General features: G+C 36.0%; 1 protein-coding gene across 1 annotated transcript; it reads right to left on the bottom strand.

The window, feature by feature from the left end:
• Positions 1–45: 45 nt before the first annotated feature.
• LOC103721879 (uncharacterized) lies at positions 46–25614 on the bottom strand. The gene is made up of 16 exons (XM_008812251.5): positions 25108–25614; positions 19751–19845; positions 19381–19494; positions 15876–15980; positions 15704–15775; positions 13284–13396; positions 13076–13210; positions 12934–13002; positions 12608–12695; positions 12431–12502; positions 12243–12343; positions 2332–2449; positions 2145–2204; positions 1932–2042; positions 388–505; positions 46–286 (listed from the first exon to the last, which is right to left on the bottom strand). Exons 1-15 carry the CDS (start codon positions 25268–25270, stop codon positions 398–400), a joined length of 1524 nt encoding a protein of 507 aa, XP_008810473.1. The 5' UTR covers positions 25271–25614; the 3' UTR covers positions 46–286; positions 388–397.
• Between the last annotated feature and the right edge of the window lie 613 nt (positions 25615–26227).

Below are 26227 nucleotides of genomic sequence, written 5' to 3' on the forward strand. Positions count from 1 at the left end.
GCAGGTAGATTGCAGAAATGAGTTCTACATGAAGTAGGAAATCTCTGAAGACCAAATATTCTTGTCAAAAGAATGCAGGATTCCGTGTAAACATCATTTTGTTTTGCATATCGGTAATGCACTCGCACATGAAAATATATGGCTACAACAGTGCAACAACATAGAAACTACTCAATAGTCAACAAAAGAGTGAGCTTAAAGATGAACGATTTCATCTTCTTACATAAGGAACTAGGATAGATGTAGATGACATCCTTCCACTCGAGAAGTCTTGATTTGCCGCAAGCTGAAAACAGAAATTATATGAAAAGCAGTCTTTTTCTCAATATCGTCAATGAGATGTAAACATAAAATATGCAAGAGGAATGGGATAAGGAAGGAGATTACCTTGGAAAAATCATGCGCTAGTGCTTTGTTTGGCTTTTAACACCAGTTCTTCAGTAGTGGGGCCTATGATCTCATTGGCCCGCTTCAACGGCAAACAATAGACTCTTCCAATAGAGTCCTGAAGGTACAAGTTATAAGTTTATTTATGATGAAGACACAAAATTAACTTTACTAATTTGATCCATGTCTGTACATAATCAGAAAAGACCAGCAAGCCAGCTCTGAAGAAATTTAGTTAATTAGTATTATAACTGCTCGACGTGATGCAAATAGGTTATGCATTTAAAAAGTTGAGTTGAAATTATATAGTATCTACTTGTTTAAGGGTGGTGAATCATGTTAAGCAACAATCCATTTTCTGAGTGTAACTAGAGCCGAGTGATTTCTGCCAGCCCACTTGCAAGTTGACCTCCTAGTTACAGGAAGTACTTTGGCAAAGAAAGCACAGCAAGTCATGAACAGAGACACGTAGAGATTACCATTTTGGACTACAGTGAACCATGATTCCATGTTTGGACCAGAACAAAAATTTACCATGAATCCATGGTTGATCACCAGCAAAGCTTTTTCTCATATACATTTCTTTATTTTTTTCTCAGCCAGTCACATGACACCTTATTTTACCCATCAGTAGATTTTTCCAATCCTAGTCAAAAATTATTTTGCCATTCCTTACTCCTAACACTGTTCAAACTAGCCCAGAACATTGACTTTTCTGAAGGCAGCAAGGAACATACAACTATATCTTCCATTGAGTTTCAACAGTTGCACAGCTGGGGCATCTTTGGACTGTGTATCCATTCTTCTACAGCCATTCTTTTCAAATCAGTGCTCCCAAGTCTGCCATTTATAAAATTGAATTCTGATGATGCTTTCAATCATCAGAGTCAAGAGGAGGTGCTGGATCTTTAGAAACAGTACTGCAGGTATGTTGATGAAGGGCCTTCCAGTTCTTTTACCTCCTCTGTCATTGTAGCTGAATTGCAACCTCTTTAGAAAGGCATAAACTTGCTTTCCTTCAGGTTAAGACTCGAGAACTTTGGGTCAAAGGAGACTCGAATGGTCATTCAAAAGCCTCCAAAAGGATCAGCTTGGCACCATGTTATCTTGCCCAATACTGAGAGATGCCTGCCACCTTCTTTCTAATGTCCCTAAAGTCATTAATTCCCATTTTTGCAGGGAAGCCAACCAGCTTTGTACTCCAGAATGTTTAATAGTGAAAAGCTGTGCCTTAGTAAAAGGGGAAAAAAACTGCTCAAACTAGCAATTCTTATAACATGATTAGAGATCAATATGTAGAAAACAAATCATTTGCCTCTAATGAGCAATCTTTCAAACCAACTTACTTGGTGATAGGAAATTTGGTAAAATATTGCTTATATAAAAAAGGAATTGTGTGTCTCTAATGACTAGTCAAACCAACTTAGTCATACTTAACTTGGCAAAGAATTGTCAATATTAACATAGAAAAGGAAATCCATGACGCGACACAAATGATATGCTTTTGTTCAGATTAAAAAGAAAAGGGTTAAACGAGAACTCACTCGTGCAACAATGCCAAGCTTCTCTAACTTTTGGACAGCATCCAGAACATCAAAATTGCAGTGCATGCCAAACTCTTCCTGAATAAGTTCTTCACTCCGGAGGTCAAGATCCTAAACATATGTATATTTTAGAAGGAAAGTGAAGAAATCTCACAAGGTCCATTTTCTGAATTTCAATAAAAGAAAATGGATATAAAAATTAAAACTATGCACCTTAATCGTAGCCTTCCCTTGCTCCATCAAGATAAAATAAGAAATTATCACCTCTTTGACCTGTAAATTTTAAATATCAAATGACACATGAAATTGAATGTTAGCGATTGTTGAGATGTCCAATACAAGTTGTCCATATTTTGTATGAAAAATTATGTTGCCATTACTCCTTATGTATGGTACCTACTTCCTGTTGAATTACATCATCACACAAGTGTAGAAGCGTGCCTTTCCCACTATCGAGTTGTTTATCATACATTGATCGTGTGATTAAGTTTTGGTAGGTTGCCATGTTTTGCTGAAACCTGTATGAAAATGGATAGAAAGCATAGTGCTTAAATAAACTCAAAAATGGTCAAATTCCATAACCACTTCAGTTGAAACCAGTGGCAAAACAGTGCTATCATCTCATAAATCATACAAAGGCCTGAAAACATGGGAAAACGTAGACAATCAAAACTAGAATTAATAGACTACAAGGAAAAAGAAATATATACAATGGCTATGCAGACAAACAGAATTTTTAACTCACAAGATAAGGTATAGTCCTAAAACTATATTAGTGTGCTAATGTTCCATGCAAAAACTTTCCCGTTCTCAAATATGCCCTCTACTAGAATATCCCTATCCTAACATTAATAAAACAGCTATATTTTCTAAATTTTCAATTTCCAAAATGTCCTTACATTTTAAATAACCGTGTGAGGACATGTGCAAGGCGTGTATTGAGTCACACATCAAGTGTGTGCTGGGAGGTCTAGGAGCCCAATTAATAACCTTCTGGTTAGCCCTTTATAGGTGAGGTATTGTGTAATTACAATTCTTCTTTGAGTCATCCTTGCCTATGACCCATATAGCTAGGGGATACTATAGCGTAGACCCTTTTTGGTTTGAGCCTAACCCGATAATGGTATTTGTGATGGGACCCTTCCCTAACGATGATGCTATAGCTTAATGGGTGCACACAGCATGTGTTTAGTACCACAATTAAATGCATGTTGGGGAAGCCTTCAATAGTCAAGCAGAGACAAGGACCCCAATTAATAACCTTTTGGCTAGCCTTTTCAAATGAGGTCCTAGGCCATTACAAGCCCTTTCCTTAGATTGTCCTATATTTTAAATAATATCACAATACAAATCCAAAGCCTTAACCATTCTAACACCATGGAGCACCAATCGGAAAAACTAGATCTATATTTATGGCTGTTATTAAATCTAAAATATCTCCAAACCTTATCATTTGAGCTACCACATAAAGACTATTCTTTGTTCCCTTAAGAGTCCCAAACCCAAATGTCTAAAAATCCTTAAGCCTAATAAAATACTAACTTCTATCAGACTGAAGTTGGCTAAGGAAAAATAGCTTTACAGACTTCTCGGAAACAGTTGGAGACACACATTGTACTAGTATATTAAACAGAAAATGATAACTTATCGGAAATGATCATTTATAGGAGTAATTTAGAGGAAGATTATTTGCAGTATAGGTGTATAGTAATAAGATATCATACAAAGTAAACTAACAAACCATATGCACTACTTTACGAGCAACAAATAATACCCTAGGCTATTATACATTATGATCTGGATCAGGGGTTCAATAATGCCATTATCCTATTATAACACACCAACATGGAAAACATTATTGACCATTATCACAATTATAATGGCCATTATTTGCTCAAAAGTTCCTAGACTCTTTCAAAAATTTGGTACTTGAAATGGTTTTGATTTTTTGTTATGACCATAAATAAAAAAAAATAACAATAACATCTTAATTTGCCCAAATCATTATTGATTGAATAAAAATTATTTTTAACTGTTGAATGAGTGACAAAGGTTTAAACTCAAACATTAATGATTTCTTATCAGGTGACTAATTTGATTTAGATATTATTGATGCCTTAGCCCTTAGGTTTACTTGAGAAGAGTTCTTATCAGAAGATTAATAGGATATAGACATTGGCACTACTACGTTTTTAGTGTTGAGAGTTCAAACATGTAGAAAGAGGATATTCAGCTCCAGAGATGGAGATCAAGTGATGAAGAAATAAATGGCTGCCTAAAAAGCAATAGGTAGAATTTTTGAAGTAATCAAAGTTAATGGGATAGAGAAAAAGGGCAAGGATGGGTAACATGTATTATTGAGATGCATAGAATCTGTTGAACAAAGAAACGACTCAAGAGATACCACATAACCACTTAACATCTGATCCATTAGGGAAACTCTGGTTTAAGATAACAACCAATGACTAAGAAAAGAAAATATAGTTATGTTAGTTATACTAATGATACAAAGTTCTCTTTCAATATCAGATATAACTAATGATACAAAGTTCCCTTTCAATATCAAAACTAATAAAATTTACAAGATTGCTGCAATTTCTGTCCATTTCCAGCTTTAGACCACCAGATTCAAACATTTCTTATGAGGAAAGTACTCATTTCCAAACTTAGACACACAAGTTAATTTTAAAATGTCCAAATAATAAAACCCATTGCTCCCATAATGATGAACATATTGAACTTGGAGAGGGTCAACTTTTGGATAACTCATATTGACTCAGAGAAGTAGATAACATTCCATAGTTCAAAAGCATAGGGTCTGTTAGATCCGTCTCTCCAACCATTGGATGGTCCAATAATATTGCAATTCCCTTTAAGAGTATTTTCATTACCTGTCGAGAAAACATCTATGATTATTTTCATTGAGTACACATTCATATGCATGTGTTTTATCTATACTATATAACAGAGAATTGTGAATTGCAGAATTTTCTTTCTTTGATTCCATCTATGATATTTTATTCTGAAAATACTCTCTCACCTATATCACCTCCCATTCATAATATTTTCTTTTTGAAAGCAAAATTTCTTTCCCAACAAAGGAGGATCTCAAATCTCCGAGACACACATGCCCCCTGTTTATCTACTCTCCCTCACACTCTCACCTTTCCCCTCTCTCTCTCCCCTCCTGCACACAATAACCTTCTCCTTCACATCTCCGACTCTCTTTGTCTCCCCTCCTACCATTTCATAGCCCAACTCCACCCACACTCTTGAGTAGGGGTGTGCAGGGATCAAATCGCATCAGTTTGGAGCTAAACCCAAAACCAAACCAATTTAAAGAAGTTTCCTAAAACCAAATCCAAAACTGAACCGACCATCTACAAAAACCGCTTGAAACCAATCCGAAAATTCAGTTCGGTTCAGTTTATCAGGTTGACATTCTATTTTATACATAAAACAAAATATAAATAAAAAATAAAAAATTGCAATTTATATATATAGACATATATGGGTGGGGTTGGGTCAATTTGAGTATATATATTTGAATATATACACGTGTCAGGTTGGGTCGGTTTGAATCGGTTTTCTGAAAACACAAACCGAGACCGAACTAAAATTTTTCGGTTCAAGACTTTCTCAAATTGAAACCAAACCGAATTTTAAAAAAATGATATAAACCGAACAAAAAAGATCGGTTCGGTTTGGTTTCACAGTTCGGCCAGTTTTTTGCACACACCTACTCTTGATTCATCCTCTTCCTCCCCTCTCAGGCTTTCTCTCCACCTCATTGGCCCAATCTCCCTTCCTCCATCTTCTCACCTGAACTCTTCCTTCTTGTATCCCCATGAATCCCAATTGCCACCTCTCCACTCTAAGGGCTCTATATATTTTCTAACTTTCATATTTGAAATAATGTTATTAATTTTGTTTATTTCATTCTGTATCCTAATTTTAATATTGTTTATACATTCTCATTGGAATTTTATTTGCATCTTTTATTGCTTACTATATACTTATTTTAGTTATTTTGTTTTATATTTTTATTTTTATTAATTGTGTTTATATTTTTATAGTTTTACTTTTATGTATATCTTTTTTATATTTAATTTAGTACATTTTATTGTATCTTTTTTCTTGTGTCATTTGCTAATTGAGTCATTTTTGTTCTTTTGCTATGTACCGTATGTTTCATTATGTCTTTATGCTTATAAGTTCTTATTTTATTCTATTTTTGAATTTTGATAAAAACACTTTATATGTAGTTTTACATTTCCAAATTACTATTTATCTTGTGTATATCAATTTTTTAATAATTCTAATTATTATATCAATTATTTAATATTTTTATTTACTTTATTCTATTTGAGTTAACTTATTTTGCTAGTTTTTAATTCATTTACATTGTTTGTGAATTCCTGTTTTGTATCTTTGGTTCAGAATTATTTGTGCTTTACTATCTACCCCGTTTTTTTAATATTGTTTGTATTTGGATGTTGAACTTTTTACTTAGTGTTTTCTGTTTTACTATATTGGTTTGCATTTTTATGATTTTATTTTTATATATTTACATTTATATTTAAATCTAGTTTATTGCATTATATTTTAAATTGTTTATTGTAGTTTGCAGATGATCCATTTTTTACTCTTCTTCTATTCAATTTTCTTAATTCATTTCATTTTTATTTTGTGTTATGACTTTTTTCTAATTTATTTTCTTTAATCTTATTTATGTTTTTTTTCTATTTTTAGTTTATCTTTTATCTTTCTCCTATTTGTACATTCATTTCGATCAAACAATAAAATAAATAAAATATATTATCATATAACCTAACATAATCTAATAATACCATGCTTTGATTATCATTAAATTTTGTCAAATCTTGCATTGTACATGCGAGTTTGCTAGTAATGAGTATGGAAAAGAGTGAGAAGATAGAGGTTCACCAACTGCCAAATCAGTTACATCAGGCATAGAATTTTACAGCCATTCAGTCAATATAAACATATCAAAGATCATAATAATGTACAAAAGTGACGAGAGCACAATTTATAAAGCATGACTATAATTAAGAAGCTTGATCCAGCCTACTTGTGGTTGCCGACTCGTAGATATTTGGATCATCAGCATAGTGAGGAGGCACATCAGCCCACCCCTCTAACCAAACGGCGTTGTAGTCTTGTACGTTCATTCCATAAGTAACGTACGTCGAGTTATAAGCACTCTCTCTCGTTGAAGCTCTGACTCTAAAAGATATCCTCTGGCTGATAATACGACTGCGGAGTGGCCCATCCGAAATTGCCAACATAAAAATATGACCCATAAAATACTTCGGGCTGCATAGGATAGTAGCCACTGGAAAATACCTCAGACGCACCATATGCATATCCATATCCGTATGGGTCATGGGCTGTCTATGACTATTGGTAATATGATTCTGTATACGAATCGAAATTCGATACGTCTAAGGATCCTACTTCATGTGCAAGGTCATCTACAGTTGCATCGTATTCTCCTAAATGATCTTGAGGAGCTCGTCTCCTATATGCAATCATATCCTCGCGGGCTTTACCAGATCGTACATCGTGGTCACTATCCTATATAGTATGCGTAAAGTGGGACTCACCGATGAATCGAAGACCACCATGTGGTTGTCTCATAAATAGTGGTCTTATGTCCTCCACTTTCTCTCTGCCCAGCAGATGCACGACCACCAGAACTATCATCACTGTTGCTCCTGGTCTAAATCTGAGTGTACTCACTCTCCACAACACTCTCTCTTCGAGCTACAGGTGCCTGCTATTTTTCTTTTTTGGTGTGTTGGGCAGCTGCCTTCTTACCCTTCGTGCCCCTCTCTGCCTAGCCATGCTGAGAGGATGTATGGCCTCGTCTAAGCATCTATCAATCATATCTCTGAGAGAATGTCTCGGACAAAAAGTCATATGATGACTGGCTCCCCTGTGGCTGTGGTTGTAGCTAATTAGCTGCAAGAATGCATGAAATATTGTGCTCAGCCTATTGCCCATTGCCCTGCATCAATCATATCTATTTTTCTGCCACTGGGGACTAACAAACATCTGACGTAAGGCTACTTTCTTCTCAAAAAGACTATCAAGTGCAACGTAGTTAGTGGCAAACCATGTAACTTCTGATCTCAAGATCTCTCCCCCTACATACCTCCTCATTAGTGAAAGGACCATATATGGTTATAAATATACCTGGTGATGGTTTGGGTTGTCTCCATTTTTTGTTGCACCTTATGAAATTTCGTAATGTTCATCAACATGAGGTCGATACAATGTGCAGCACATGGGGTCCAGAAAATATGTAGTCGCCACTTCATCAAGATCTTTTCGGCGTCCTTATATTGCAGCCTATTGTCAATGATGACCTACACGACATTCTTCTCTCCTACCTGATCAATCACCTCCTCCATCAAATTAAGGATGTATATGACATCGTGCACCTGATCAGAAGCATCAACTGACTTGTGCAAGAAAGTCTTCATATCACAGTATGTCAGAAAGTTAATGATGCTCCATCTGGTAGGACCGGTCCAACCATCACACATCACAGTCAGTCCATATATGGACCACTTGCTCTTGTAGGAGGCAATCCATTTCTCTAGCTCCTTATTACTTATTACTGTCAAGAAGCTCATCGTATATATCGTTCGAGCTTGGAGGATCTACACCGAAACCGAAAGACTATATAGCGGAAATGGTAGACCTATAGTACGTATTGTCTGCCACATTCACTGGAATATGGCTGAAGTAGAAATAGAATCAAATAGCTCGCCACATATCCTTCTTCTTATCTTTCTTTAGCATTGAGTCAACTCACTGCTGTTTCGAATCTCTGCTGCAGAAGGCATAAGGATCTAAGGCCCCATTTAGGAAAGCTTTTGGAGGGTCAAAAACCACTTTCTGGCCCTCCAAAAGCACTTTTAGATCAAACAAGGATGTATGGTAAAATTTTCGAAAAGTTGTTTTAGCTTTTCTAGAAAGTTAAAATAGCATTTTGGGAGAAGAAAATGGAGCTTCTCCAAAAAAGTACCTTAGAAATTATCGAAAAGTTGTTTTTAATTATAATATTTTTTCTCTTTAGACCAAAATACCCATAATAAAATATAATAATTACACAGAAAGATACATGGTCATCGAAAGGGTGAAAAATTAATTTACATTAATAATTATAATATTTTATATCTTTATTATTGTATTATATTATAAATATAATATTATATTATATTATATCATAATACTGTAATATGTTATGTTAAATAATTTAATATTATGTTATATTATACCACAGTCATTAAGAGGATGGAAAATTAATTTACGCTAATAATTATATTATTTTATATTTTTATTATTATATTATACTATAAATATAATATTATATTACATTATATCATAATACATTGATATGTTATATTAAATAATTTAATATTATATTAAATTATTATGCTATAGTATACAATATTATATTACTATATTATGATAATATTATATTACATTACATTAATATTATACTATATTATACATTTATATATTAATACATAGAATATTTTATTATGCTCTGTTATATAATACTATATAATGTCCTTTATGGTCATTTTGTCATACCAAAAGTACTTTCTCAGTTTGTTTACCAAACACATGTTAAAGTTCCACAGCATTTTAGAAATATAGTTACTAAATAGTAAATAGATTTTTATAAAAGCTCTTTTCTAAAAGATCTACTTCCAAAAGCTCTTCTTCTAAAAACTCTACTGCTAATAGCTCACCCAAATGGGGCCTAAATCATAGTTTACTGTTGCTGGTGGAATCTCTCTCAATGACTTCTTTTTCCTACCAAAAGTTCCTAACAAAAGATCGGAGGAACCGATACTGGGCACCATATCAATTTTTCGGCTGCACAAGTCGGGACGGGCTGTGCCGGGCCTGTACGGACGAGGGCACGGTACCGTGAAAGAGAGAAAAAGAGAAAGAGAAGGAAAAGAGAGAGGGAGGCTGGCAGAGGGTGGCAGACGCCGACTGAGGGCCGCGGGGGGGCGATGGAGGCCGCGGCACCTACCATAGTCGATTCTTTTGTTTCGAACAAAACAGGAGTCCAGCCACAGCTTAAATAATTTCAAAATTTTTAAGTGAAGTTGAAAAATCACAAAATTTAAAAAAAATTAAGCTCAAATCCAAAATTTTGACATTATCTTTTCTTATTTTGCAATTTTTGAGCTATTTTTTCAAGCCATCCAAAAGAGAGAATGAGATAGGAGGGAGGAAGCACACCTTATTTAGCCTTAGATCTTCCTTCTGATAGCCTAAATCGGTGTTATTTTTAAAGTATTTAGGAAGAAGGGGCGGAGCCGCTTTCAAATTTTGTTGGGAAGGCCTTCTCGGGCTTTCCCAATGGCCACCTGATGCTTTTAGCCTTAGATCTTCCTTCTGATAGCCTAAATCGGTGTTATTTTTAAAGTATTTAGGAAGAAGGGGCGGAGCCGCTTTCAAATTTTGTTGGGAAGGCCTTCTCGGGCTTTCCCAATGGCCACCTGATGCTTAAAAGCATCAGGTGGCAATCATTCAAGGAACAGTATGAACCAGGTTCAGAACTAGATTGACTCCGTACAACCGGCCACCAACCGCCCGATTCAATAGAGGTTCCTGCCGATACAGGGCCGGAACCAAAAATATCAGTCGAACCAACTCGGTTTCGCACCGGGTCGACTTGGCACTGCCCAAACCAGGCAGTTCGACCCAGTTCGGCAGACATTGGCAGTAAGGTTGCTCCATTGTGATGTGGGAGTCAAGCGTTCAAAACACATAAACAGCCTCTCCGCACGTGGAGGTTAAGGCAGCATACGTCTGACCCTTCCCAAACTCTGCAGTGGTGGGAGCCTCGTGCAATGGGCCACCCTTTTTTAGCAGCCACAGACTAGAACTCATTGGTATAGTTTGTCGAGAAGAGGAAGGAAGGAAAATAAAGGAGGAAAGCAGCATAAAGAAGATGGAGAAGAGGTGAGGAAGAAGATGGAGAATTGTGAAAGAAAATGAAGAAGAAATAAGAGTGACTAGGGGACAGAAATCTTTCAAAAGTTAAACAAAGAAAAAAAGAAGATAGCATACCATAAGTTTGTGGAATCCACGATAAAAGAAAAGAAATTTACTTGTGGATGTTACAGGTTCCAGATCTTGGTCAAAAGTTTTTTACAAAGATCTCAAAACTATACTAAATATAATCTCAATATATCTAAGACTTATGGAAGCCAAGTAACCAAATTGTTACCAAAGAAAGACACCTTTGATAAATGCTCTATCCAAAATAGAAGATGTAATGAGAGTAGAACCTCACGGTTACATCAGAACTATCTACTGCCCAACCAAGCTTGACATTTCTTATTCTAGGAAATTTTGAACCAACTAAAAACTCTCCAGAAGCTATCATACTGTTCAAGCATTTGGTAAATCCCAAAAGTACATAAAATATAAAGAAAAACAATAATAGCCAGAAATTTAATTTACATCTTACGGATCAAGGTCATAAAAATACAGGCGACAAAATCAAATGGTCTTAAATGTCAAAACCAGTCTAACTTGTACCTCAAATCTGTAGAAACTGAATTCACATGCAATCATTTGAAAAGAATTAGAGAGGGAACACATGCACACAGGGGGACAAAGCTTTTTTGAAGAAATAGGTGACTGACTCAGGGCACAACAGCGTGTCTGTTTTTGGGTGGGGTGGGAGCCATGTTGGGGTAATGATCCAGTATAGTCTGCTATGCATGCCCTATCTTTTAATGAAATCATATGTAGCTATTTGCTTATGGCCAAGTTATAAAAATGCTCAAGTGTATCAGGGCATAATAACTTGTTAAACCAAATTAGTAGCTTTAAAAGCAGTGAAATCTTCATTCCAATGGTACTTGTCTCATCTATATTATGCTCATCATATGTAATATGAAATTAAACAAAGGACACATGACAAAATAATAAAGCCAAGTTGTACATGGTTGATGTAAAAATTAAAAAATAAACATAAAGTGCTTTATAATCACTAAACTTTCATACACAAAGAAAGATTATAGATTTTTAAACTAAGAACTAAGAATTCAAAAATCAGAATGGTGGTTCATCTTTTAGCACATCTGCATTACATAAATTAAAATGAATTTTGTTAGAGAAAAGAAAATTAAAATGAATTTTGTTAAAGAAAAGACTCAAGCAAATCTTATTCAGAAAAGCAAGTTATATTACACCAGAGACCCAGCTAACCCATCAGAAAAAAAAAACTAAAAGACAGGTACTTACGAGAAGTAAATCTTAGCACAATAACCAAGAAGACCAGAAAGGATAGCTATCACAACCCAGATATCAGCTTTAGGCATTTCAAGTGAACTAATAAGAGTGACCTGAACAAAATGAGTATGTCATAAAATGGAAAGAAACTAATAATGCTAAATTTACTCAACTATATCATTTCAAAAGTGGAAACTTACAAGTCCAATTATGCCAGAAACAAGGAACTGGACCCAGTCCATAGGAGTTAAACTAGGGTTTTTCTTTTCAGGCTGCAAAATTAATAATTCCAGCTCACTAAGTCAACAATGAAAAAAAAAAGGTAAACAAGTTGAAGGATTTCTGTTTTTAGCAAAGCAACGAGCAGGAAAACTGACCAGTACTAACTCCATATCAGCCATAGGTATATTTTTGAAGTGTTTTACATAAATCCCTTGGTCCACCTTGTTATTGGTGCTAGCCCGCCTGTAAAGATACCAATTAACACAGACAATAGGAACATGTTATAATTCATCAGGAATAAAGAAAGGTTATCAATGATACTTATGGATAACAACGTTGTTACATTTGCTCAATTAGACAATATCTGAATACTCTGCACTTTCCCTTCCTAGGATCATCGCCAATAGGCAATACTAAAAGGCCAATATTTTTTCACACCAAAACCTAGATGACTATGCTCAAAGAAAGACAAAAGAACTACCTGTACACAACAATCATCCTATCAAAAGTTGGTTCCTGGATCATGATCTTGCCAAGTAGATTTTTCATGCTGGAATGTAGAAGGAAAATATTAAAATTAATATCATCACCAAAAGGACCAAAATTAAGAGATCTGATAGAACCTTAGTTCCATGTTTTCGATACGAATACGTTCAACAAATAGGTCCTGCTCATCTGTATCAGGACTTGGTTCATCCGTTTTCTTAGGATCCTTCTTAGGTTTTGGACTTGGTTTCTTGGAAAAGAGCTTTTGCAGCCTGCAGTAACCATTAAATTCAGTAACTTAATTGGAAAACCTTTTAACTCGAGAAATAATTATTTCTAGTGTACCTGGTCTTTTTGAGGAACCACATCCATATGCGAGCTATGATCATATCCAGTTTCTCCATATAAAAATAATCAGTCGTTTGATCTATTCCTATGCCCCGGCGAAAAATCACGTACTTTGTACATACAAGGTCACCAGAATGGTTGAAGAATTAGAAGAAATATATAGTTACACTTCTAATTAACTCAATAAGATGTATATCAGTGGAATAAAGAAAAAAAATATGAGACTGTAGAACTAGTTTTGCTACATGATAGGTAATCACACTATGTACATAAACTGGCATTTCACGAGAAAGCAATAAGATAATAGAAGTATTTTTTTTTTTCAATATGAGATATATAACATATAGTAAAAGAGAAAGAAATTCTACTCAAATTTATGGTAGCAAAAAGGTGTGCAGGCTTTCTATCTCACTGAACCAAAGGCCTTAAGGCACGCAAAATCTTGCTCAAGCATCTGGCTCTGCAGCCCCCTTCCCCTCCCCCATGCTGCATTTCTTTTGCTTATATCAGGGATGCTTCAATAGCTGATTTGCATAGCCCATGTTATTTGCACCTTCATGCACATTAATGAAGACATTTTGAGGTCATGAGATAAACAGAAACAAAAGCCAACAAATCTCACGTTTTTTCTGTCATCATCCTTTGATCTAGCCCTTTCTCATACTAATCCAGGCCCCAGTTTCCTTCTCTTTACGTGGTCAACCCGAAATTTTTTAGCTACGGCCAGACCCCTGTTTCATGTGAAACAGGGTAACCGGCCGCGGCCTCGGCTGCCGCAGCCTCCGCCGGTCCTCTGCCGGCATCCACCCCCTCTCTTTCTCCCTCCCTCTCCCGCTCGGTGTCTCTTTCCTTCTCCTTCTCCTTCTCCGGCTCCTGCAAACGTCTCGTTTTTACAGCCGGAACCGTACCGGTGAGCCACTGGTATGGCTTGAAACAGACGGAACCGCACAGTTTGGGATGTTCTGCGGACCTTGGTCATCCCTCTGCTTTAGGTGTCATTATCTTCAGACCCATGATGCAAAGGAGTGAGGCATGTGGAAGATGAAGCATGGTGGACAGCACGAGGTAGCTTTGAGTAGAGAGGAAAATGCAATGAATTCTAGAGATGAGGCATAGAAAGCAAAGATATAAATATAGCCAAAAGCAATTCAATTCCTTTTGTATGCAGATAAATTATTAAGAGAATCGTTTAGATGCTACTAATGCAGTACTGCACATAATAGTGAAGACAATTTTTGAACAAAAGAGAAAGCCCTTACCATATATCTGCATTACGATCAGATGCTACATAAGTCCCCCACCTCCAAAAAACAAAAAAAAAGGGGGGGCGGGTGCACAACCAACCTCATACTTATCAAACATATTAGTTATCCAGCACATGCAAAATCTTGGGGAAGGTTTTGGTTTATGCATGCCCTTCTTACAGTTTCAAGACCAGATGTTAGTTAATAGATGATACTGAAATCTAAGAGACACATTGCAAATGCTCACCAAGATGGTGGTAAGCTTTTCATTTGCACAACAAAGTTCTTGCAGTGAAATTGAATGGTGTAGATGCAGATTTTTTACATAAGATAATGAATAGAATATATCAGCAAATAATTGCATGATATATAGAAGATATGACCCAAGGTTCGTTGTCTCGATATCAGACCCCATACCGGTACCACACTAGCACTGTGTCACTACTGTATGGTATGGTATGGAGTTTTTTGGGCATACCAAGTGTCAGTATGCCACTCATACCGGATATCGGTATGGTACGTCCCTTCCATCCATTCAGGCTGGTACAGTGAACCATGATATGACCAAATCACCACAGAACAACCAAATTACAATTTTGAATTGCACTTCTATATTTCAATCTATAAATCCTCAAATTTGACAGTTATCTAGAACAATTCATTCTTGAATTTGGAATATTGACTAAATGATATTTCAAGAATATCAAAAGTCAGAGATATCACTTTCCAGGAGAATGAGGATTAACCATGACTATATGATGTGCAAGACATGCTACCAATGCAAAAAGTAGTTAAACTAGATCAAATTTCAGGGAAGAATACTAAAATTTTGTATAAACTCCTAAAAGAATAAGTTCTAGGAGATTTCCTTCATAAAAGACACTCAAATAGTGCATTTAAAATTGGTAATATTCTGATCTTTGGGATGTGAGCTGCAGCAAAACCTTAATTGAGGGATAAGGAAATCTGTGCAACATGAAATAGAATAAAGAGAATGGACAAGAAGTCTCAATGAACTAAACTATCAAGATGATGATGAATTTAAAACAACTAGAAAATTGAGAGCCTCATGCTTTAGTTCTACCTGCACATAGCAAGAAAACATTGTGCTTGATATCAACAAAAATATCTAAGTTATTATAATCATCATTCTGCATTAGACTTGACTGGTACCTTGTCTGAAAATTCAGGGAGGTTTTCATGAGGATGCTCTTTAAAATACTTTGACAAGAGCTTGTTGTCAAGCTGCATTCCACAAACAAAATAAGAAAAATTAAAGGATAAAATTCAACAAATGTGCCATATTATAAGGTTGTGAATACAAATGTTCAGAATTAATTTGAACCTTAGATTCTTCCACTTTGATAGGAAGATTTAATAAATACTGCCCAGAGTGTGCAACATCAATCTCCTCATCCGTCACTATTTTAAAGTTGCTCTTTTCCATTACCTGCTTCATGTAAAGCAATATCAAAAGAGCTCAAATTTCAAAAACTCCAACAAAGAAAACTCAGTCATCTAAGAATTGTCAAAGATATTTCAAGTATGACTAGATAGGAGGTTGTTGCAACAAAAAGCTGACAGGACATTTGCACAAGTTTCACTGCATTAAGTCAATTCTTTCTTTTATTTCTTTATAATGAGAACCATTTATAGATAACTGCATGATACTCCAGAAAAAGAATAATGGAGAGGAGATGTATGAACATATATTTCCATATTAAACAGCAAATATTTTTATCACATTCACGGGAGAACAAATATAAGAATCTGGAGCGCAGATGTGTGAACATTTACTTCCATATTAAACAGCCAAAAATCTTCATTACATTCATGAAAGAACAACTATATGAATCAATATAAAACCTCTAAATGTTCGGAAGATGTCATTACCAGCTTTCAACCTCAACCCTGTAAGCCAGTGCCAAATTACTAGGTCAAGGATATTCCAACAAGAGAAGGAACAGACATTAAATCTCTAGCGAGAAGAAAATCCCACCTTCTTGCATACACAGTGCAAAATCATGCAACTAAAGAGAAAGCCACTAATGTCCTCTGGACTTCAAACAGGCCAAGATTAGGGAAGAAAACAAGGCTTGCTTGACAAAAGAAGTAAAATCATTTTGGAAAAAATTATGAGAGAGAAAATTTGAAACACAATCCCCTAAATGCTATGACAAATAAGATAATAAATAGTATTAAGGACCTGTTTGGCAATGATCCACCAGATCCGGCAGGATTGGGAGTGGAAGAGAGCACCGGAGGGGGAGAGAGTGGGGTAGCTTAAGAAGAGAGAAGGATATCGCCGGTCCCTGCAAGATTCAAAAGGAAGACCTCTCGGGGTCTTTTTTTTTTAATCCAACGGGATCAGGGTACCTAACTCCTTGCCCTCTCCCTCTATGCTCCCACTGCCTCCTCTCCCCCTCCATCGATATGTTGTATTGTTCCTAAACAGGCCCTGAAGAAGAAATGCATAACTATATCTAAATAAAATCTTCTATATGGTTTAACTCATTTTCTTTGATTAACAAGAATATAATTATTTTCCAGGCTAAAAAGGGGTGCTGAGTTAACTCTATTTTTTGGCTAAAAAGGAGAATAGGAGTTTTCTCTAGGGCAGCCACGAATGAAAAAAATTGGAAGAAAAACAAAGAGCAGGAGCTTATCTGGATCTATCTCTCCACCGACAAAGTACACAAAAAAAGACTATGGCATTAAAAAAATAAATAATCACCCCACTTGGTTAGCAATGCTAAATTGGAGTTCATCAACCTCCCCATTTAAAGCATTAATATCATTAGAAAAACATCTTCCAATAAACTAATTCAAGAATTTTCTACCTTCAGCATCCCAAAAAGAAAAAAGATTTCAGAAGTTGATTCAAATGACAAGCAATAGAAAATGTTTTTTGAAAGAGATATTCAAAAGCAAACTATTTCCTACCATTAGACACAAGGATGACACTAAAAATAGAACTTTCCCCTTGACTACTAGATACACCTTCTCCTAAGTGGTTAAACTTCATTCCACCACTACATAGCAAGGTCTACCGTACCACCCCATACAGCCCGATACAAGGCATACCGTATCGTATCGGTTTTCTCCCCGTATAAAACACACATTCAAGTCAGTACAAGCCCCGTCCCACCCATACCGAGGCGTACCGACCTGTACCGAGGCATACCGAGGTGCGTACCAATCCGTACCGAGGCGTACCAAGATTAAAATTAAGAAAATACGAGAGCTATTTCGGCACAGAAGTATATCGTACTATAACATATCGTACCGTACCAAACCAATAAGATACTGAAACAGTATCAGGTATCGAGATTGCGAACCTTGCTACATAGACTCCTCAACATGTGTCATTAGTTTTCCACACAGAAAGGCTGCACTTAGATTTCCACTTTAATGCCCCATTGGATGAACAAAGCACCACAAATCCTTCATTTCATCCTCAGCACTACCGATGAATTTTTCTACTGGCAGATAGCTTTAGGCAAGAGAAATGCATTTTTAATATAGCCCACCAACCATAGAAGACTCAAGATTATGTAATCAAAGACGCTAATTAACTTGGACTCAACCAACATTTTAGTTATCGAAATTGAAGAGAAGTTGGAGAAAATGAAGAAGTGCAACCAAGATATGACAAGCATATAACAAACCATCTTTATGGTTATGGTACAGAAAGTTAGGCAATTAGAAAACATGTGCCCAAGATGAGTGTTGTCGAAATGAGAATGTCAAGATTGACACACCGTAATACAAGAAAAGATAGAAGAAAAAATGAAGTCATTTGTAGAAAGATAGAGATAGCACTAGCCAAGAACAAATTGAAAGAAAGACGATTTAGCTGATTTTAACATATACATCGTAGGCAGGGAAATGCACCAGTACAAAGGAGTGATGCAATACATGTAGAAAGAAAGATGGGTAGAGGTAAACTGAATCACATCGGATGAAGTACTAGCAAAGGACTTGATATCACTTCTTCTTTCAGAAAGTATGGCCCTAAACAAAGAATGGAGGAAAATAATGATTTATCTAACCAATCCTAAGTAGTTTAAGATTAAGTCTTAGTTGAGTTGAATTGATTTGAGTTGATTTGAAATAAACACCTTCCCAATCAACAAAAAGAGAAAAGGAAACATCCTTGGCCTATGCTTACAATGGTGAATTAAAATCAAGCCTAACTCAAACTTCTAGTAAATTTGATATGAAGGAAGAACAACTCAAAACTAGATCATATATTTTTCCTCGATCATATTATAGCAAATAAGAAACCATAATTTTCTCCAACCTCAGCTGATTTAGCTGAATCCATCTTGATTCTATTGTTATCTATTACTAACCTGCAAATCAGCAGTCCTTTACCATATCATGAAAATGTCTCCTGTTATATTTTGGAACTAATATAAATGAGCCAGATCATCGTCTGCTTGAAGGATAGCATCCATAAATCTGTTATCAAATATTTCATGATGGAAAATGCAAGGATTCAAGTGCTATGCATATGATGTTCAAGCTAGAATGATCCTCCAATTACCTTCACAAAAATTTGCTGACAAAAATACCAAGGTCAACACAAATTTGAATTATTAATTGTCTAGAACCTTCTAAATGAACATGAAAATCGGTCTAGAAATTATCTTTGTCTTCAATTGTTTTTTTAACATCTTGTTCTCTAAAAATCTAACTCTTCAAGTTATTGATGCTTTGTACCATCTTGAGTATTACAATGCAGCAGAGCAAATTTTCAAAGAAATCATAATAATGATACAATAGCAAAATTGGTGATAACAAAGATACGTAAAAATGCAGCTACAAGGTGCAGAGAGATTACTAACCTGAAAGAAATATGTCAAAAAATTCTGTTCAAGAATGTCAATCTCTGCTGGAGATAAGTTCTGCTGTTCCAGTTTCTCAGAACCATGAACAGGTTCGAATAGGGCATACAGTTGCTGAAAAATACAACACTCCCTAAATTTGAATACCCCAAGCTTGATTACATATAGTTTAGCAAAACTAAATTTGACCGAACATCATGACTTTTACGTCAGCAAAGGTGCAAGTTGATGGGTACCATTACAGGCCTATACACATGCACATATAAAAAAATGTGTGGAAGCAGATGCATTCTTGCATGAAAATGCATATCCTTCTATGCCAGATATCCTTGTCCATGAATATGTTTAATTTAATAGAAAAAGTGCATACCATCAGATCCTCGAACTGAAGAAGATACCATGCCCTAATAGTGTACTCAACTCTCTTACAGAGTTTTATAAACTCTGCCTTGTCAGAATCATGCTCTGCAAGAGACTAAGGTTGATGGTAGCAAATGGCAGAAAAGTATGCATTTATAAGGTAAATGTGAGTCATTCACAAAAGCATTTCATGCCAATTCTATAAACATGAGAAGCACAATATTAAAAGCACATATATCCAAGTAAACAACAGCATTCTAGTTAATAAGAAACTAGAGTGGAGCATGTGTGCCTTTTGTTTTGAAAAAAGGAAAAGAAAAAGGATTCATCTATAAGAAAAACTGAGGAAGGACTTGAATCTTCAACAGCAAGGACACGTGCAGGAAAACAAAAGGATGCAGAGAGGAGACATGTGGACAGAGATTCCTAACAAACATGCATATTGGGAGACTTCGCAATAGATATACCTTAATCCACACAAATTACAGACCAATATGGTTCATCTCTTTGAATTACGGAATACATCAAAAAATGAGAATAACCTACAACCAGCTCTCAACATGGCATCTACCATTGAAGAAATAAAGAAAAATTCCTGGTAAAGGCTTGTTCGGACAAGAGAACCCATTTTTGACACATAAAATGCCAGCTGCTGGGGAAGGATACCTAGCTTACTAGTACAGAGTCCAGGCTCATGCAACCATGAAGCAATCCTACGAGGCAAGGTTTCAAATCTCATATAAAATCCCCTACTGTTCACATAGCAGTAAGGTACGAGATGCAGTGTGCCCCTCCTGTCTACTCACATTTGTCACACTGGAGATACACCGTACCAACATGAGATGTGATACAATGTTGAAACGGCATGAAATGGTCGAGATTTGAAGCCTTGCTACAGGATCATTTAAGAGCTAGAAAGCATCCACACAATCAGGAAAGATGACAAAAAGTACAACTCATAGGGACAAACTGAAACAATTTTCTACGCTTCTCAAAGATTTTTTTTATTTTTATGTAGCTCATTCATTTTTTCCTTTTGTGTAACAAAATACACAATATGCAATCTTTTAAGGCCAACTTCTAATTAAAATTCACATAAAATTTTACAAAGAAATATCATTGTCAGCAATAATTGATGTGAGCATGAAGAAGGTTTCTGAAATTTTGGATCTGGAAACAATGTAAGCAATGGGTTTCGAGACTATTTTTGGCCATTTCTCTGTGACATGAGTTTTATCACATCTGTTTGGAATAATATTAGTTTAGGAGTTATATTTATGTGGGATGTTTCTACAGTATTAGTTTAAAAGAAAATTTATTTAATAAACAGTCTATATTATTTTATTAGAAAAAAGTTGGATTCAAATGTTACAAGAGCTACTAAATAGGATTTCCAATTTTAACCAAGGTAAGAAGGTTTCCCTCTGACGAAAATCAGCTTTTCTGATGAGCAAAGAAACCTCCAGCTTATGGGCTTCCCTTATGAATAGAAAAAACATTCACTCTATTTGTGATATGCTACGTCGTAATGGTGGTAAGTATGAAAGACAGTTCTTCACCCTTTTTGGGGGATGATGTCTCCCTACATTTACCCCAAAAATAACATCACCCAATGAGAAATGCAATAACAGAAAGCCAAGCACACCAAGAGCATGTTTGATAAAGCTTCTATTTTATAAAAAGAGAAGGAGAAGCCAGAAGCTTGGTTCTGTAGCTTCTCCTAAAAACACTTTTTTCTGACCTTTTATTCTTGTAAAAGCACTTTTCAAATAATGTTACCAAATTAAGAAGTGTTTTTTTGCTTTAAAAGCAACAAAAGAATTTTTTTAGCCATACCAAACATGCCCTAAAGATTGTAAAAATGGCTCTTGCCTCCACTTCTTGTAATATCTACACCCTAGAGGTCCAAATGCCACCAAAAGAGTACTAGTACCATCGTCTCTAATCACTCTTCGAACCCGATATTAGGCTTATCAAAAGAGCCACGGACAAATTTAGCCTGAGTAATTAGCTAAGGTGGAAGCACTCAATGTGGTTCGGCACTTGCATACAAGACCCAAAATCACATCAACAAGGATCCTTAGCAAAATTAAAGACGCAAGCCTCCTTTTTCTTTTCTTGGGTATGTTGGTGGGGTGGCAGTGTTGGGTTAAATAAGCAACACTTTTGAAAAGCCAAAAGCCAAGAAATATGCTGGTTGGTTATTTTGACTAGAATATTAATGGAGGTTACGTCCTCAAACAAATTCTTAATCCTTTCTGTTAAAAGAATTATAACACCATAAATTGTCTCAATCTTAAAGGTTCATTTTCAAACACCTAAAATTCCTTTGCAGCCATCAAATACTTCATTAACGTCACTTGGGAATAAACATGAGGGATGTTGTGTGGACATCGATAGAAGAATATGATTCAAACACATATCCAAGTGTCTGGCAAGAAGGAAAAAGGTGAATGGGGGTATGTAGAAAAACTAATTTTAACTAAATTATAAATTTTTTTCTTAAATACCATATAAAAGAAAATTATAGAAGATAACATTTTTAGAGTCTTTTAGTATATATATATTTCTCAAACTTCCTACTTAGAAAAGCCATACAAGAAAAAGAACATTTTCAAAGTTATTTCAAAACCTTCATCCTCGAACAATATCTAAAAAGGAAAATATGTCACTTTCAACATTGTCTTTGGTGGGTTGAACTCATTCTTGGATCAGTCCAATTACCGACCTATCTCTAGTAACTGAAAAAACAAAAAAGTTAAGTATCCAAGTATCTCACACGTATTCAATTCGAATACGCATTCCGACATGCATTCTTTGAGCCGAATATAAGTACCCACATAACATAGCCCACAAGGCCCACATTAAGTAAGGAAACTGAGTATAGCCATCTAGTCTCCTTTATAATTACAAAGAAAATCAGTTGTCATTTGTTCTTTTAGGTGCATAAGACAAAAACTTGTTTTTACAAGAGTTATAATTGTAGTCGAATCAAACCATAATTTTTTTGTCATCTTGAAACAAAAGTACTCCACTCATGAAGGAGATGTTCCACTCCTTAATTGAGCACAATGATTTCCATGACAACATTACAAACAAGCAAGTTATGAAAAAATTTGGAGATAAAGCACGCTAAAGTTCAAATCTAGACTCACAGATATTCCAAGATAAGGATGTGGAAACCATGAAGGGTTTTAAGAAAATGACTTTCCTCTATCTGCATTTTAAAAAGGTTCTTCTGGTAGTCAAGTTCCAACTAATTCCATTATTGGCTCTATTTTAGAAAACCCTCCAAAGATAGCAGCAAAGATCTTTCAAAGGCACAACCAAAGTTTTTCAAACTGGTACCAGAGCTCATACTGGCCAGCGACCAGTTCAGCAAGGTATGAAATCCATACCATGCCATGTCGGAGCAAACCAAAATAGGGAGAAGAAGAAGGAGAGATGAAGAGAGAGAGAGAGAGAGAGGGAGACGGTGAGGGGGGAGAGGAAGAAGGAGAGCGAGGGAGAGAGATAGAGAGAGGTAGAGACCTCCAAGGAGTTTCAAGTTTGAGAGCTTCGAGAGCTCTGGATCTGGCAATGGAGAACAAGAGAGGGAGAGAGAGAGGGAGACACTCACTTGGATCATCATTGTTTTACGTAGTCATCGTCGACGGTGACTGCGAACTTCAAACAGGCTTAATGATGACTGAAGGTTTCGAATAGGAATGAAAGATTCAAATAGAGCTTTGAACAAGGCTTCGAACAAAGAAAATGGACTGACCGACTGACCGATGCTTTTAATATGTTTCCATTGGTTGAACCACGCCAATAGCCGACCAATCCAGTTTTGTATGCCCCGAACCAGCTGACTCGACAAGGTTCAGCTTACCCTGGGCACAACGGTCACTCATACAAAGGTCTCGACAAGGATAGTAAGAGACACTATTGACTATTGTATCTTCAAGGCCTTCTAGTTTACCCATTTTTCAACCAAAACTATCTTTGATGCATTCTCTCCTCATCCTAAAGCTTTTACAATGACTTCAGAGGGAGCATTTCCATTTTTTTAAGTACCCAAGCTACCACCAACTCTATGGTTGTTGGGCCCCTAGAGGTATTTCAAAGTACTTCAGCTCAATTTGTAATCCTCTTCATATCTGTAGCTTGTAGTTTTAATAATTGCTGAGTAAGAAAACATATTTTCCATCATATCTTGGTACATATATGTCTTGTGGATATCATGCTTTGTGGCTAAGAACCACATAACATTTAATACCTTCATGAATATTGAATGTTCTCCTATATATTCCCATAAAATGATTAAGCCCATGATACTAGAGTATTTGCATTAGATAAAATCTCTTAGAATGGAGATATTGCACCTTGTTCAGAAATTCTTGACTGTCTTGTATTCTCCATGTTCTTTGCTTATCCACCTACTCAGTGTTTGCTGGCCAGCATGCTGATTTTAAGTTGACTGTCGTCTTCAATTTTTAACTTTGATTAGCACCCTCGTGCATGCCAGAGGAAAGAAACACAGGATTAAGTGCTGTGGTGCCCCTCCTGTTGCTAATTTCAGAACAAGATGGGACTCAGTGGTAGGTTCCTAATTTCACAATGGGACTATCTGGATTCGATGCTTTTCGTATGGTATATTTTTTCACTTTATCAAACTAATTGTAGCATGTATAGCACTTGGCATCATATTACTCTGGCAAAACATAAAGTTAGACATTCTAGATTAAATACCAAACTCTGACATTAGGGACCTCACTCCTTTAACAGCTGTGTCAATACAGAAATTGTTCACATTTAACTCGTTCTTGTTTCACAGGGTCGATCTTTTTCTGTCACTTTCCTCAACATTCTTTCTCCACTTGTGCTTCTTGTATCTACTTCACTGACTCCAGTCACTCCGCAGTGCTAAGTTGAAGCCATTTTTCCTAAATATATAGCTATAAATTATCAAGTGAATGTAGCATGTGACGCACTGTCCTAATAATTGACACTCACCATAACAAATCATTCATGTAAACAGTCAAAAGACATTTATAAAAACTTCAAACCGAAGAAATACCATGACACATCCATTGGAGAGGAAAAAAAAGAATACCACAGAGTTTCTCACCGAAACAAAATTCTCCACTTAGAAAATTCAAAGTGTCAGTATACTGCAGGAACTCAAATCAAACATCCGAAATCGAAAATCCCCACCAAACCAGAGGAAGTTGATGAAAACCTTCTGAACCCGAACCAATCAAAATTGTATTTTGAGGAGAAATCGTTTCAAATTCTCGAAAATAAACACGACCCGAACTACAAAACAAAGAAGAAAAATCACTTAAAATGATGGGAAAAGAAACCTAGATATCTAAGCTTTGGTACCTATGAGGTAGGCCAGCTTCATAATGAGCCTGGGTTTTAGAATGGGAATGACGGACTCCCGTTCCAGCCGGATCACATCCTTGCTCTTCCCCTTCCTCGTTCCATCCACGGCCGCCGCCGCCGCCGCCGCCGCCGAGTCCATCGCCGCTTCCGCCGTGTCCATCGCTGCCGCCGGCCGGCAGAAGATCAGAGATCGAGACTGGAAGAGGCCGAGAAGAAGGACAATTGGGGCTTCGTGGGACAGGAATAAATGGTGCCTAAAAGTCACGGGAAGTACAGCTAAAGAGCAATCGAACTTCCGCGAAGAGCAACCGACAGCGAGAGTAATGACGAGGGAAGGATGGAACTAATTTTGATGTGTGGAGAGAGAGAGTTCCATAACGTTCCTCGAGCCACCGCTTGTGCCAAAAACTGTCTCACTAAAATTTGAAACTAAATTGGATCAAATTATAATTTTCTGCCAACAGTTTAGCAGGTGCAGTCGTGATGGGATGGACAGATGGCTGTGATATTGCACCTAGGTAGGGCATGTTTGGATGAGACCGCCAACAATATTTTCAATGCAAATGAGTTGTTTGGTTTGGCGAAAAAAAAAAAAAAAAAAATATATATATATATATATATATAATATATATATAAATTTAGTTTGAGTTTTTAAAGAAAAGAGATAGAAAAATAATAATTTTATGAAATAAAATTCATATATTTCATAGGAAAGAAAAATGCATGGAGAACATAGAAAAGCTACTTTCTACCGATTAGAAATTGTGATCTTTTTTTTCAAAAGTACCTTAAGCCATTAAAATTTATGGGTAAGATATTTTTCTTTATTAAAAATATAATAGGCATTTCATATAATTTTTTTATGAAAGTAAATGCTCAACCAAATATAAGTCACTCTATAATATAACACTTTTTTATAATCAACCAAATAACAATTTTCTAAGCATCATATTCTCAAAAATTGTTTTTTTAGAAAAAACATTCCAGTGAAAAAAAAATCAATGTACAAAAACGAGTCCAAGCATATCACAAGTACTGCCTTTCTCATATCACCTTATCTTCCCAACCCCTTCCTACTAGAAGAAAATGATGGACCTCCCCAAATGTTTACTGTCTT

Source organism: Phoenix dactylifera, chromosome 12 (assembly GCF_051530095.1).
Source record: "Phoenix dactylifera cultivar Ajwa chromosome 12, Ajwa_hap1_PhDact_Kaust_v1.1, whole genome shotgun sequence".
NCBI classification, from domain to species: domain Eukaryota; kingdom Viridiplantae; phylum Streptophyta; class Magnoliopsida; order Arecales; family Arecaceae; genus Phoenix; species Phoenix dactylifera.